Source organism: Schistocerca americana, chromosome 2, assembly GCF_021461395.2.
Source record: "Schistocerca americana isolate TAMUIC-IGC-003095 chromosome 2, iqSchAmer2.1, whole genome shotgun sequence".
In the NCBI taxonomy this organism is placed as follows: domain Eukaryota; kingdom Metazoa; phylum Arthropoda; class Insecta; order Orthoptera; family Acrididae; genus Schistocerca; species Schistocerca americana.
In genome coordinates, this window is record NC_060120.1 from 149,771,368 (window position 1) to 149,788,436 (window position 17,069).

General features: G+C 40.4%; 1 protein-coding gene across 1 annotated transcript in view; it reads right to left on the bottom strand.

The window, feature by feature from the left end:
• The window catches only part of LOC124596458 (structural maintenance of chromosomes protein 4-like), a 317,218-nt gene that overhangs the window by 256,829 nt on the left and 43,320 nt on the right, over positions 1-17,069 (bottom strand). The window contains exons 3-4 of the mRNA XM_047135592.1: positions 8,913-9,089; positions 8,696-8,800 (exon numbers count right to left, since the gene is read on the bottom strand). Coding sequence (XP_046991548.1) covers positions 8,696-8,800; positions 8,913-9,089 — 282 coding nt within the window. The remainder of the gene's footprint in view (positions 1-8,695; positions 8,801-8,912; positions 9,090-17,069) is intronic.

Here is a 17,069-nt window from a genome sequence, read left to right on the forward strand (position 1 = left end):
CATTTTGCTGTCTTCCGTTGCCAGGCCAGATTGATCAGTGAGTGACTGGATGGAAGCCTTCGACCCACTTACCAATTATACATAAGACCAGAATTTCCTTGGGTTTTCAGCAAGATCTTTTGCTAAGGTGTGACGGTGGTAGTGGTTGTATGCTTCGCGCATCACTCTTTTTACAGTAGCACGAATCTCTACTAACTTTTGCTTGTCCTCATTCTCCCGATCTTTCTTGTACCGCGCATTCTCTGAATTGCGCATTCTCTGAATTGCGCATTCTCTGAATTGCGCATTCTCTGAATTGCGCATTCTCTGAATTGCGCATTCTCTGAATTGCGCATTCTCTGAATTGCGCATTCTCTGAATTGCGCATTCTCTGAATTGCGCATTCTCTGAATTGCGCTGTTAAACCACGGTGGGTCTTTTCCGTCCGTAACCCACTTTTTCGGCACATACTTTTCCAATGCGTGATTTACAATGTGTTTAAAATTTGCCCATAATTCTTCCATGTCCATCGTACCGGAAGTAAATGAAGTCGATTCATTTACTAAGTGGGATGCTAACAACAAGGCCGAAACCTTTCTTTCAGATTTGTGAACATCACTTAAACATTTTTGTACCCACCATACACAAAATTTATGCTAACCTAACCTGTCTGTGACAATGTTAAAGAGGGCTGTCATCAGAATCTGAAGCACATCTTCAGAAAGTTTAGAAATTGTGAACCAACGTCTTGCACACACAATCTCGACAGGGCTACTGCCATGAATTTTCTGCACCATTTCCTCACAACACCATCAGTCATAGCCTCACCCCCCACATAAACCAATCAATGATGAATCTCAGCACCATTGACTTTTCCTGCTTGCAGAAGACAAACAGCAGAACATACCTCACAGCGTGCGTGGCACACAATACCAGTGTCCAATCGCTTGGTGCTTACACACTGATGAATGAAACAGAGCTGACTGATGCAATGTAACATTCAAATCCCTTTTCCAACCATGCTTGCACCAAGAAGCTTTGAGCATCTGCTTATGTTTAATGGCCAATCAGAGGCTAACTTATGACTTGACAGTCACAGCTCCGATCAGCATGATTGTTTTTGTAGTTCATTCATTCAGAGGAGCTGAACAAGGTTCCCATCTGCAGTTTGGCTCCAGTTCCCACATGTTTGCTAACCATCACATGTGGTGGTGGTGGTGGTGTTGGTATGTCCACAGTGCTGACAGTTTAAACAGTACAATGGGTTATGGTCATATGGTTTCACTTTCAGGCTTGAGTCCTGTTATACACTCGAGCAATGCTGGAGTTCTGAAGGTCAGAACAAATGCAACTGTCTGTCTAGTTTGTCATTCACTTGCATTATTATGCTTTTGACTTCCATCATGTCACTGACTTCCTACTGTCACTTTAGTTCCAGCACATCTACACGCATTCTCTACACGATATGACCCCTGGCTATAATTAACACTTTGAAGTCTAGCCGCATAGAAAAATTTAGGGACATTATTTAAAATGTTACTGGCACATCTGTGTTCAATTTACCTTAATGGACAATACACATTAATAATGACCAAGCTTCAAGATTTATTTTTTAATTTTTATTTTAGTTCTGTAATACATCACAATTTTACAATAATGATGGCTGAAAGTATAATTACCTTTTCAGAAAAAACCTGTGAGGTGACTTCTTGTGCAGTTTCACACATAACTGGCTTTTGTATGGTAAAGACTGAAGCATTCTGAAATGCAAAGGAGTTTGTTGCAACAAGGGAATACTAACTTATGTCTTTCCTGCTTGCTTTGCCAGCAGATCATTTAATCTTCTCTGAACATATGCTGTCTTGGGTTGGACACTGATTCATTTCAGCTGCAGGAATTTTATAAAGAAAGTGTTGATAGATGCTGATACAGGGTGAGGCAGTGAAACGGCACGATTTTGTAAAACCACCAAAGATTTATTTACAAGTAAAATCATAATAGTTGAACATGGATCTCAAGTACAAGAGTGGAAATTAAAGATTTAACTTAAAAACAATCATTTTTTAAATATGGTGTCAGTGAGGTGTCGTCCTTGGTTTTGCACACATTGTCTAAGCCTGAGATGAAATTGTCCCATGACGTTTCGTAGCATCTGTACTGGTATGTTGTTAATTTCCTGTCGAATTCGCTCCTTCAGGTCTTCTTTTGTTCTTGGTGGATTTTCCTGGAAGACTTTGCACTTGAGGTAGCCCCAAAGAAAAAAGTCTGGTGCCGTCAGATCTGGTGAACAGGCAGGCCAGGGGAAATCGCCATTCCTGCTGATTAGACGTCGTGGAAATGCAAGTCTGAGCAATTCCATTGAGACATTAGCAGTATGGCTTGTTGCACCATCTTGCTGGAAGAGTGTTTCAGCATCTGGATCATGTCGATCAATTCCAGGCAGACCAAAAATGGTCAACATGTCAGCATAACGTCCAGAGTTTACCGTCACTGTGTTGCCATCTTCATCTTCAAAAAAATAGGGCCCCACGATTCCACGAGATGACATTGTGCACCAGACTGTTACTTTTTCAGAATGGTGAGGTTTTTCATGAAGTTCGTGCGGGTTATCTGAGGACCAATATCTGAAGTTTTGCTTATTTACGTACCCACTAAGATGAAAGTGGGCTTCATCACTCATCCATAAGTTATGCACTCTTTCTTCATTTCGTTCAATAACGTTAAGCATTGACTGGCAAAAGCGTATACGGTTATTGTAGTCATTAGGTTTAAGGGCTTGCACTACCTGAATTTTGTATGGATGATAGTGAAGGTCACTCTTCAAAATCCGTCTTACTGATCGATTGCTGAGACCAAGTTCTGCGCTGTGCCGTCTCGCGGATTTTCGCGGACCTCGTCCCAACGCTTCGCGCACACGATTAATGTTCTCGGGTGTCCGGATTGTTTTTGTGCTGCCGCCTCTTTTCTTTGTTGTGCTAGCAGTAGCTTCAAAGGTTTTAACCCAAAGGAGAATGGCTTTCCTTGATGGCACGGGAGCCTGTGGCGGCAGGTTGAATTCACGACGAAAGGCGCGTTGAGCACCAACCACACTATCCGCGTTTTTGTAATATGCCTTTACGGCATATGCACGTTGCGCACTCGACCAACGCTCCATGGCTACTGAAACTTCCACCACTCTAGACGCCCAAGGTCACTTCCCCCACTCTCGCAACCCCCCTCCGCGCCCGACAACCACTATCGAAATCGTGCCGTTTCAGTGCCTCACCCTGTAGATGTACAAAGAACAATTTTTTGAGACAATGTTGTGCCTTCCTGGAAGTGTCCTTAGCCAATATGCCACAAAAACGTGGAATAATAGCGACCACTCTTTTCGTTAGCATTTCTACTCCCATGATTCAGAACAAAAGCATTTATTCCAGCCATTTTGAACAAGTGGAAGGATAGTTTTTCCACCAATTCATTTGTTTTCTCTTAAAAGAATAATAAGAGATCATCTGATCACTTCTATCAACCCGTTTTGTACGTATTATAATCACAAGCAGCATCTGGTTTTCTTGGTCTTGACACCATCCTTTGTACAAACAGAAATGTCAGAGATTGTAATTTTGTGCACTGAGGAAAGCCATGGTACATTGTTCATGTCCTTCCATTTCAAATAAAGCAGGTGATTTCTCCTCACTGACACAAGACTCATGTCTTCCGAATTTCTTTAAAAACAACTTATTTTTACAGTACATTCCAGTACATGCAAGTACCTACAGCTATCATTTTATTTTGTTGTAAAGAACAAAAAACTGCTGGCGAACTACAAAGTCTCTCCATACAAACGGCATGGCCTTTACCCAAATAATTAGCAAGCAAGCTCTGAAAGATTGCTACTATTTTGTCCTTTACCAGTGTACATTTCGAACAAAGGACATAACCAGTCTTAGGATAGCAAACAATTAACAGTCTTGTTTTCAGTTTGTTGTAAACCAGTTTTGCATAGCTGTTAGTTGCTGATTTAATGTGTTTCACAACAGAATGGAGAAATAAAATATAAAACACGTCCAGTGGAATGAATCTTTCATAATGGCTGCTCTTGCTCCACTTATTTCTGAGAACTGTAGCACAAAAGACTGTCAGTTCTCGAATGCCCCGCCTAATTCAGCATCAGTTGACTTCTTTTGAGAAGATCGTGCCTCTTTCTTAGCAGTGCAGAATATTGCATTACAGAGGATGTACTAATAGCACACTCCAAAGTGGCCATTTGTGGAGGATGCTGGGAGTGAAAGCTTGATATTAGCTCACAGCACAATGAGTGATAAGAGAAGCCCTGTCTCCTCCTCCCAGGACAGCCAGCTGGTAGCTTAAAAAAGGAAATTTAATGGATTAATGAGTCACAGAAGTGGCATAAGTATTGATGACAAGGTGATAGAATGACCGGGTACAGCCATTTCATTCAATTTTCTAAACAACAACAACCACCATGCACAACAACACACTTGAATCAACAATGTTTGCACAATGGTTACTTATTGCAACAGTGCACAATATGTCTCTAAAGTTGGTCACAACAACAAACATTCTGTAGTGGCCCAAAGTCAGCTGATTTTCACCAATCAGATTAGTACTTGGTTGAGTAGAAGATATTAGAACAGCAGCTGGTTTGTCATCAGATTTCTCTGTAAAAAAGTGAAATGAAGACAAATAAAACACAACGAAACTGCAACTGAGCACCATGTCTGTGGCAAAAATACTAGAGATGAAAAAATGTTGCACACCGTAGCTTACCTGAATATGAATCCTCTCACTTAGATGTGCTGTCTGACTAAAAAAGTGAAGCACTCAGAAGGAGAGGAGGAAACCAAATGAAACTTCATGGGTTTAGAGTGTATGCGATGTTATTTCAGCATTACAAAATCAAGTAAAATTTACGAACAACTTGGCAGTATATGGTTACTATTCGTTATGATGCTGCCCTCCCTCTTGCCTGAAGACAGGCACTGATTTTGTTAGGAGAGGTGTCACACAAAGCTGTTGTATCCTTCATTAAGACAAGCTAACCCACGACAGTTTTAAATGGTCCTTGATATCCCGGATACTGGCACTGGAACAGCATTGATGTCCGAGCTGGTCCCACACTGTCTATCAGTGACAAAGCTGGGAATCTTGAAAGCCACCGGAGTACCTCACCATTACACAGACAGTTTATAGACACACATGCCAAGTGCAAAAGAGCATTGTCCTACTGGGAAGTGGTACCACGATACTGCTACATGATAGGTAACACATGAGGATGCAGAATGTCCATGATACACTGTTGTGCCATTTGGGTTCCCTACATCTGCACCACCCATGACCTGAAGCCACACCTAATGGCTCCCCACACTATGATGACTGGAGATACTCTACTACGCCTCTCCAAAACACTGGAAAAATGACAGAACCTCTGCCCAGATCAATAACACACTTATTAACTGTCATCTGGGGTAGGCAGATCCACAATTCATCACAGAACACAATGTGACGCCATTTATCAGTAGCTCAGGCTTCCTGCTCACAGCACTACTCCAGACAAAGCTGTTTGTGTTGTGGTTTTAATCACACATTATGCATGGGGTGGTAGTCCTCTAGTAAAGCTGATTCTAGTATGTGACCAACAGTGCAGGATGACAGAGAACATTGCAGGCAAGGATGCAAAAGGGTTATGATGTGCTCTCCTCCTTTATGGTGGTCAGACATGGCTGACAAGAACCCTGCCAACAAGTAGTCCTGCCCTCATGTATCCATGCAGTCCAACACTGGGTCACTGCAATCAGGACTGGCTCAAGAACATTTTTCCACAGAAGCAACTTATCATTTGGCACCCCCTAACCCCACTCCCCTTTTCATGTGGATCAGTTTTGAAACTAATTGTGATACGCACTGTATATGACTCTTGCACTTGGGCAGCCCTGGCGCCCCTCTCAGCTTGGCGCCCCAAGTGGCCACTACTAATTGTGATACGTCCTGTCTAGATATCCTGTTTGCCTGTGTGTGTGGGCAATGGGTTCACTGTTGGATCTGCGGTCCGGGTGTGTGTATTTGATCAGTGAACCTCTACCTGCTAGCCCTGACTGCTACCTGCCAGCCAACACTCCATCAGTGCAGGCAAATAGGGTCTGCCAATCAGGTAGACATTGTCCAAATACACAGTCAGATGGATCCATAAGTGGGTCTGCGAGTGAGTCAGCAGACTGGTCGGGCTATGAATGGTCAGTTTCACAATTGTGGTTCTCTGGCCCCCCTCTTTGCTGTGTGACCCAAGTGACAGCTTGTGTGATTTGAGCCTTAAACTGGCCCTGACTACGACATCCAAGTGCCCCACAAATTTGGATATCAACTGGCCAAATGGAGGCCCATGACGAGGCCCATTTCAACCTCATTCGGTGCTGATAATGCTGTCTCATATGAGTAAGTGGCATCTATGTGACCTTCATAGTGATCACTCAACATGTTACACAGTATACACCCATTACATACACTACCAGGCCTGGCAACAACATGAAACATGAACACCACTAACGCACTCTCACGTATGTTCTACCTCATGGAGAGAATTGCAATTTTAATTATTTACATACCCAACCATGGTGTGCATGTGTACGTACAGTACACAGAATTGTTGCTGTACCACTGTGGAACTTTGAAATACAGTGAATATACTGTATAATATGTTATATATGCATGTTAATAGCTTTTACAGTAGTAACAATTCAATGCAAAAAAAGAACAAAGTGTTTGTTTTGGGTTTTCTTCCTTGCATGAGTGATGCAGAAATCTTTGGTGAGAGCTGACAGCTCTTCTTCTTCTTCTTCTTCTTCTTCTTCTTCCAGCATGGAATTTCACATCACCAGATCGTCGGCTTTTAAAAAAAAGCCCAATTTGTAACTTTTTTAACTTAGTGTTAACGATGAGTTCAGTTCTCATGTAGCCATGACTCCTTTTACATATATACTGAGTAACTTATATGGCAATGAAATGCTTGTTGCCAGAAACAACAAACAACAAATCTATTTCAAGTGTTGAAGAGGTGTGTGTGTGTGTGTGTGTGTGTGTTTTGAAAATGTTCAAATGAAAAATATTTTTCAATTTGTATACTGGAAAGATGCTTAACAATCACTACTAGTACTGAATCAATTATAAAGAAGGAAATATGATGCAAAACTGTAACAGTACAAGGATCTGGTCTTGAGATATTAAAGACAGGATGAATTTATGACATTATTTTAATACTGCTGAAAGGAAAGGAGCTGTAAGTTATCTATCAGTAAAAAGTGCAACTCTTAATTACCTGGAAAGTGATCATACTGAGAATGAGTCTTAAAACACAATCTGAATTTGTTTGAAAATACTATTAATCTGTATCCACAGAGTAATATAAGATGCTGCTCAGCAGTAATATAGCATATCTCTGGTTGTCTAAGCAACGCAAAAATCAACAAGTGCATTACGAATAATTACATGCAAATTTATAACAAGAAATGCAAATTTATACCCATGAGTCTTCATATAACAGTGCCAATATTCTAGCTGATAATGCAAGGACGTGCAAAATAAAAAAACCACTAATAAATCTAAAGTAGAGAGTTTTCATGTAGCTATACACGGTCGACGAAGAAATTTAAAGAGATATTTTCAATAAGAACGACTTCTCAATGCTCTCTCTCTCTTAAGCCACACACACTTCAGTAAGAAGTTACACTGATATCCAACAACGTACTCTGAGTGTGTCACTTCTTTGTCAGACATTGTATTTCTCCTTGTGATCCAGAATCATCCAACGCTTCCTCCAGACTTTCCAAAATTTCTTGCTCACTCAAAAAATGTGGTGTATTTATGGCAGAGTTACAGCTAACGACAAAAACCTACACAAATCTTGTGACAACACGAGTACACAAAGGCTCTGTTGGTTGCGACAGCAGCACTTACGTATGCTATAGCTTCTTTCAAATTAATTGTAAGAGGTTGACAATAAAGTGCAGCTGCTGTCAAGGAACAAGTAGCAAGGCGTCCATACAATGTTCTCATACAAAATCAGTCCAGTTTTCGTGCAAATGGTGGCTCGTGCACTGCGAAACTGCCAGAGAGATACTCGGGTGTTGTCCTGTGAATTCAGTGTTGTAGCCTGGGTTGAGCTATCACTTGGTCACTAAAGTGTTAAGGGTGTTGTGCAATTCAGTTACAATTGGGTATTAGTCTAGCAGTTTTGTTTTCTGTGTCAGTAGTATGATGTGCTGTAGCTATCTGCATCAATTTTATTCCATTTATCAAGTGTTTGTCAGATTTCAGTGCATCTACTATACATTGGTGTCCCATATTAAATAAAAAGGTGACTTTTTTGACGATTCTCACCTGTCTTTTAATAATCAAAAACATTTCACATTGACATTTTACAAATTATAATTTGTGTAATTCCTGTTTGTCTCATACTGTACCGAACAGATAAAAAGAAAGTTTAAAGTAGTACTGATATCAGCATCTTTACAAAAGGTATACTTGGTCAGCAGTATGAGGGTGAGAGAAGGAATCATTCATGAACTTGTAAACTGAAACATACTTGTACCCAAACAAAGTGATTTACGCAAACCAAAAACTTTTGGCTAGAAACATACTCTTACTCAATAATAGTCATTCGGTGATGCATACTTCAATAAACACTCAATGAAAAAAGGGGTAAACTCGATAATCTTACCTTGTACTTTAAGGATCCAAATATATCTTCCAAATATTCTAAGAAGCCAATCTCTTTCTCATTTGCTGCCTTTGGTTTCATCAGTGAAATTTGCTCCACTTCTCCCTTCAATAGCAAGAGTTCATTTTAATATAGACACGGCAATTACACATACTGAAAATTGTACATCTTTCAAAAGTTTACTTACACTAAATGTTCCTCATAAACATACATTTACCTGTAAAATTAAGTAACGACCACTAACTACGTCAACACCATGACTTTTCAAAAACATTTTAATTGTGTCAAATTTGGCAACACTACCATTCATCTTATAGAATGATACATTGTCCTTGTTCACAGTTCTTGAAATTGTTACTTTTGAATCAGGAACAACCTCAAAGCGTTCTTCATTCTGAAAAAAATCATCAATAAATATGTATATGTTTTGATTTAATACACAGTTCTTTTTGTCAACAAGATTTACTGTATACAATAAAACTAAAAGCAATATTACAGATATTGAAGGAAGCTCAGACAGAACAGTATCACTTCTTTCAACAATCAACAAAAGATATTAATATAAATCATTCAAGTTTAAACACCATATTCACTATCTGATGAGGCAGAAGGATTACAGACACTGATAAATGTCAGCAACTCCCACCACAAGATAATAAGAAAGGATTTGAGTGGAGAAAAAAACTAACGAAAGATTCCAGAATGAGATTTTTACTCTGCAGTGGAGTGTGAACTGATATGAAACTTCCTGGCAGATTAAAACTGTGTGCCCGACCGAGACTCGAACTCGGGACCTTTGCCTTTCGCGGGCAAGTGCTCTACCATCTGAGCTACCGAAGCACGACTCACGCCCGGTACTCACAGCTCTCCTCCAAGAAAGCTTCTCTAAAGTTTGGAAGGTAGGAGACGAGATACTGGCAGAAGTAAAGCTGTGAGTGCCGGGCGTGAGTCGTGCTTCGGTAGCTCAGATGGTAGAGCACTTGCCCGCGAAAGGCAAAGGTCCCGAGTTCGAGTCTCGGTCGGACACACAGTTTTAATATGCCAGGAAGTTTAATGATAGATTCATCAGTGGGAAACTTCTATTATGATAGCAGAAACGGTAAAATGGTAGAAGACATGCACTTGTCAAATTTTCCGAGGACAGCAGTATTTTTTCAGGAAATGTGGATTATGAGACTATAATTTAAGAACATGGTGGTAAACCAGATTAAACTAAGTAATAAGTTTAGGATTCCACGAATTTATGCTTATGCGGACATAAAGAGGAGGGACAGTTGTTTTAACAGGTACTTACCCAAACAAAACAAGATAAAATAGCCATAAAAATGCAAAAGATAATCCGAAGTGGAACAAGGCAACTATTTATAAGGTGCTGGGCTGCCGAATAGTCAATAATAATCATAATATAGCATAGATACCTAGAATAAGAAAATGTGTCCAGTAGTTGGTCCTCTGTCAATGAGAACTGCAGCAGAAGTGGTCCACATATATGCATCTAGATACATATTCTGCAAGATGGCAGAGGGTATCTTGTACTGCTACTATCATTTTCTATCATGTTCCATTCACAAACAGAACAAGGGAAAAAGACTGTCTATAAGCTTCCGTATGAGTCCTTATTTCTCTTATAACAATACCAGAGAAGGAAAGTTGCTACTCACCATCTAGCGGAGATGCTCAGTCGCGATAGGCACAATAAAAAGATGGCTGTGTCAAGCTGTACACTACTATCGCTATATTCAAACATTACAGGGTCGTTTTTCCTATGCATCTGCATTAACTAACATTTTTCTATGTTTGGGGGCAAGCTGCAATTCATCACACCAACTAGAAATTTTGTCTATGTCATCTTATACCCTCCCATTCATTCACTTGACGACACCTTCCTGTGCACCACAGCTTATTTCTCTTATCTCATCTTCATGGTCCTTAAGCCAAATGTATGTTGGCTGCAGAAGAATCATTCTACACTCAACTTCAAATGCTGATTCTCTAAATTTCCTGAATATTGTTCCATGAAACGAATGTCACCTTTCCACCAGGGATTCCCACTCAAGTTCACAAAGCATCTCTGTAATACTCATGCGTTAATCAGACCCACCGGTAAGCAAATCTAGTGGTCCACCTCTGAATTGTTTCAATCTCTTCCTTTAATCATGTATGGTGGGGATTCTAAACACTTAAACAATACTGAAGAATGAGTTGCACTAGTCTTCTACATGCAGTCTCCTTTGCTGAGGAACCACAATTTCCTAAAATTCTCCCAATAAACCAAAGTGGATCATCTACCTTCCCTACTACCATCCTTAGGTGCTTGTTCCATTTCATATCGTTTTACAGTGTTAAACCTATTTATTTAACCTACACGACTGTGTCAAGCTCTACTATCGCTATATTCAAACATTAGAGGGTCGTTTTTCCTACGCATCTGCATTAACTAACATTTTTCTATGTTTAGCACAAGCTGCAATTCATCACACCAACTAGAAATGTTGTCTATGTCATCTTGTACCCTCCCGTTCACTCAACGACACCTTCCTGTGCACCACAGCTTCATCAGAAAACAACCACAGATTGCTGCTCAACCTGTCTGTCAGATTATTTATGTATATCTAAAAACAAAGATGATGTAACTTACCAAACGAAAGCGTTGGTATGTTGATAGACACACAAACACAAACACACAAAATTCAAGCTTTCGCAACCCACGGTTGCTTCATCAGGAAAGAGGGAAGGAGAGAGAAAGACGAAAGGATGTGGGTTTTAAGGGAGAGGGTAAGGAGTCATTACAATCCCGGGAGCGGAAAGACTTACCTTAAGGGGAAAAAAGGACGGGTCACTGAGTTGCTGCTTTGCCTGACTGACCAGCGCTAGCAGCGCGTATCTATATATCCCCTCTCGTAATATCTTTGCTTGACTGCTATTACTTCCCGGTCGTGGTCTGTCTTAGAGCAGTTCAACGCGAGTTCGGGCTGCCAGTTAGTTGGAATGCATCTGGAGCGGCACTAGTGCAGTCAGGTTGGAGCAGCAGTGAGGTCTGCGTTGACATGGCTCGCCCGACCACCGCCGCCACGCATCACTTGAGCCAGGCCATGGTCTTGATGGATCGTTGGTCGGTCGTCCTACCGGACGACGCGTTTTGGCTCACCGATCGTTCATGAGTCGGCTGTGTGTGTGTGTGTGTGTGTGTGTGTGTGTGTGTGTGTGTGTGTGTGTGGGTCTTCGTGCAAGTGTTTGTCAGGCTGTGTGTGTAGTTGGTGTTATTTCCTTTGACAAGTTATTTTAAATGTTGTCGGCGTATTGCCTCTGATAGGTCAGTTGTCTCATGAGGTGACATGTAACTGGTTCTTCAAGTACTTCTGGGCCCCTTCAATTACCATCTTGTGGAACTTGAGTCTGTCCTTTCCTGGTGCAGGGATGTCGTTTAGCCAGTGGGCATGTTTCCTCTGCATGGTTGGGTCCGAGCCAGTATTTCTGCCCTCATGTGTCTCGAAGTGAGTGGGAGACGCACCAGCAGTGCAACCCCGATGGAGCAGCAGTCGCGACAGACCAGCAGGCAGTCGGTCGGTTGCTACGGACCAGGGAAGATATCTCCGTGCAGTGCAGTCGCTGGGTCCACTGCCGGTCCCTGCATAGTGTCGGAGCGTGTATGGAGCTGTCCAATTGCTATGAGTTTCGTGGTTAACTGACCCAGGATGTCAAAGCTGAGTGTTGTTTTAAGTTTCAAGATTCGTCCATTCAAACACCGAGTGTTTCTATTGCTGAAATTTAGTCGCCATGTGGTACATCTAACTGTTTTGGTTGACTACAATTCGAGTGCACCAGTGGACTTATCTGCCTTGTGGCCATTAGTGTTCCGGCTACCTGCCCTGGACACTAACACAATTTCAGGCAGCGTCCTTTCCTCACCTGTTGTCGCTGTCCAATATGGTGTGTAATTTGACAGCTAATACATACTCCATTGCAGATCATCACGTTTGTAACCATTTTGTGTTTGAATCCTCGTGTACCGATTGGTGGCAAGCAAGTCATTTGTCAGTTGGTCCGTGGCTGTCCCCTGGTTGCGTTCTGAAGCATCAAGTGTAGTTGGGCTCGCCACCTGTCTCACCTAAGTGAACAAGGGCAGACCGACCTCCATGGATGCTTTTGAGTGCCACTGGTGTTTAATTATCTGTTTCCAGCTACTTAAAATTTAAGGCTTATGGTTATTTTTCTTTTTCCTTAAAAATTTTGTAAATTAATTCTTAAATTCATCTTTCAAGCTTAAACACTGCGGCCTTCTGCCTTTAAAAGATTATGGTAATATATTTTAAAATTTTGAAACTTAATTGTGGACTTCTGCCTTTGGTATTTCGCCTTGCATATGTTTGTCTTATCTACTTTGCTGAGACTTTTTTTTAAATTATTTTATTGCTATCTTAATTGGATTTTATCTTGTTGATTTGTTAAGATTTTTTGTTTGGAGGCCTTCAGCCGTGAAAGAGTTGCATTTGGTAAAGCTCTGGCTATGTGCCGCTTTGGTTGTAACAGTTGTTAAGTTACAATTGGAAGGCGAAACTGACCTCAACCTATTTGGCCCTTTCCACAATCACGTTACCTGTTCTGCCCAGCGGGTTTAGCGGGCGTATCAGCAACAGGCTGAGTTCAATCTGCAAGAAAGTCTTGAATCCAATCGCAAGTCTGCTCTGATACTCCATAAACTGATATTTTTTTCATTAAACAGCAATGCAGCACGGTGCCAAATGCCTTACTGAAACCAAGAAATAAGGCATCAACCTGAGCGCCGGTGTCCACTGGGAAGTGGATCTCGTGGAGGAACAGAGAGAGCTATGTTTTGCAGGATCTCTGTTTGCAAAACCTATGTTGATTTTTATAGAAGTGATGTCCATTTTCCAAAAATGTCAATTTTTTAGCATAAAACATGTTCCATAATTCTACAACAGACTGACATCAACGATATAGGTTTATAACTGTGTGGATCTGTCTTACGGACTTTCTTAAAAATCAGAACGACCCGCACTTTTTTCCAGTCGTTAGGTACCTTTCAATGCTCAAGCGATCTATGATCAATTACTGCTAGAAGGGGAGCAAGTTCTTTTGCATAATCTTTATAGTATCTTATAGGTATCTCATTTGGTCCTGACACCTTTCCACTACTAAGCAATTGTAGCTGCTTTTCAATTCCGCGATCGGTTATCCCAATATTTGCCATTTCGACATTCGTACGACGACTGAAAGGAGGGACAGTGTTATGATCTTCAATAGTGAAACAACTTTGGAAGACTGAATTCAGTATATCGGCCTTCTCTCTGTTATCTTCGGTTTTGGTGCCAGTGTGGTCACAGAGAGTGAATAGATGATTTTGAACCACTTACTGATTTTACATACAACCAAACTTGCTTAGGCTTTTTACTCAGGTTGGTTGACATCTTAATTTCAAAATCATTGAACGATTCTCTCATTGCTCTCCTTACGCTCATTTTCACTTCGTTCAGTTTTTGTTTGTCAGCTAGGTTTTTACTTCTCTTGAATCTGAGATGAAGTGCTCTTTGTTTATGTCGCACTACTCCAACAGAACTATTAAACTATGATGGATCTTTAAACCTTATTCTGAACATACTCGTCTAGGGCATAACACGCGAGTTACCTGCACTTTTTTCTCGGTCGCATGGGACTTTGTGCTGGATGAGAGATTCACGATAAACAGAAGCGAAGGAAGGGGTCAATTCCATAGGCATTGAGTACACTATATAACCAAACTGGGATGCCATCTGGGCCTGGAGATCTGTTTGTTTTCAAGTATTCCAATTGTGTCCACACCAGTGATGCTTATTACTATGTTCTCCATATGGACATCTGTACAACAGTCAAACAACAGTATGTTAGTAGGACCATCCTGCATGAATTTTTCTTAAATGCAAGATTTAAAATTTCAACAGTATTAATATAATATTGTTACATTCCATCCTGGATTTTCCATTGTTAGATTTAAAATTTCAGCTTTCCTCTTGCTGTCTTCTATTGCCACACTGGACTGGTCAAAGAGTGACTATACAGATGCCTTTAACCTCCACAAGGAACTTACATAGTACCAGAATTGTCTCATGTTCTCAGCAAGATCTTCTGCTACAGTGTGACTGTGGTAGTGTCTTGTGTTTCAGATAGCGATCTTTTTACTTATGCACAAATTTCTAACTTTTGTCTGTCATCACTTCAACATTCTTTTTGAATGAAGTGTGAAAAGTCTCTGCTTCCTACGCAATTTCCATTTTTTTTTATTAAACCAATGTGGCTCTTTTCCATCCTTAATCCATTAGTACAGCACACAACTATCATCCAATATAACTGATATACACCTGTTCGATAATATTATGAAATGGCTTAGACTAGGTAAAGGATGTGGCACACTTCCGTTTATTGACGGGAAAATACAAGCAGTTTACAAATCGGATTGCTTATATAACTCTCATGTTACTCATTGCAGAAGACTGCTCAAGTGTATGGTAACTCTACCAAATACGACTGACTGGTGATATTGAACATATACAAATAAGAGTGAAAGGTTTGTTTAACTCAAAGTAGAATGATGCAATTGTGAAAACCCTGGACCATGGCCTAATGCCCATACAACTAAACTGAACTTTAAAGCCTGTATTGTATGACCTACTCACAAAGTTCAACGAATCACAATTTAATGAGAAATCTCGATATATATGACTTCCTCCTCCATATCGGTCTCCTGAAGACAAGAGCAGACTGATTACAGGATGCAAAGAGGCATTTAAGCCATCATTCTTCCCTAGCACCATACATAAATGGAATGGGAAGGTACCCTAATATGTTGTACTACAGGAACTACCCTCTCCCATGGACTTCATAGTGGTCTGCTCAGATGATTAAATTTACTAGTACATCTGCACAGGAAAAAAAGGAGTAATCTACGAAACCTTGAAAGGTGAGCAAACTCCACAACATATGAAACGGATTTTATGTCATTTGCAGGGATGATGATCTGGAATAAAAGTAGAAAAGGTACATGTGATTTACTAGCCAGCTGATGGCTGGTCTTTCTGCACAATTATGATACTTGTTTAATGCCCACCAAATTATTTGGCAAAGTGAATGCAATCTAACCCTCTGCTTACCAGAAAATCTGTATAGCGTTACCTACCAGTTGGGCCTATCAGGCCCGTGTAGTTTAAACTGACATAAATTGACACTATTTTGACCACTTACAATAAGAACAACTTTTGAGGTATAAAATATGTTTAAAATACTTTTATTTATTTAAAGTTTACATAAAAAACACAATAATTTTTATGCTTTTACTTGTGGTTTTTATTCTTACTGCAAATCTGTGCACGGTCTATAGACAATAGCAGAATGCTCTGGTCATGAAGATTTGGTGCACTATATCATGTAATTTGACTTTTTCTACCTTTCTTCTCTACACAATATGCACATATTATCCTACTAATAAATTCATTGGCTTCTTTACCCCTGCTAGTTGCTTTCAAAAATTGATGATTAAAGTCCAACATCTCATTTTTTTTACTGGTAGCCAGCACCACCCAAATTATGCATGCATTCATTACACTTACATCAATCACGTTAAAGAAAACCACCAATGACCAGTGCCTTCTTTATCTCATCACATTGTAGCATCACATCTTCTGATCCAAGGTGTCAACACTGTCCTTTATGGCACTGTATGTAACTGTAAATTCAGGCTCCTTTATTTGTGATGATGAAACCACTGGTTGGTCATGAAGAGAGCTAAGTATGATAACAACTTTGTTTTTCTTAGGAACGTAAGAGTCCTGAGACTGGTTTGATGCAGCTCACCACAACAAAAACAACAACAGGAACATAAGAGCCTATTATCACATCTGGTTGATAACCAAATAATGTGGAGTATACTTCATGTCCTTTAGATGTAATAAAACCAGCAGGTAGTTCACCTTTGTTTTTCGGATAGTACTGACTAGTGTCAGATCTTTTGACAGCAAATAATGAGCTAAATCAAAAGATGTAAAAAAAAAAAAAAAAAAAAAAATACCACATGTGATATTACGTCCAGACTTTTGAAGTTCGATCACCAGGGTTTTCACAACAAGTCACATGGCCTGGCTGCTTCCTCCTTCCTCAAATACACGTTCATCTTCCAGCAATAGCTTGTTGCACTGTCACAAATTGCCCAGAACTTTATTCTGCACCTATGAGGTTTTAACGGGATGTATTGTTGAAATGGACAGTGACCTAAAATGTGATCAATTATTCATCCACAGTCATGCACTGTCCTGGAATATAGGCATCCCTACAGGTAATTTTCCACATGTCAAAAACATCTCTGGCTGATTTGGTTCCAATTTGT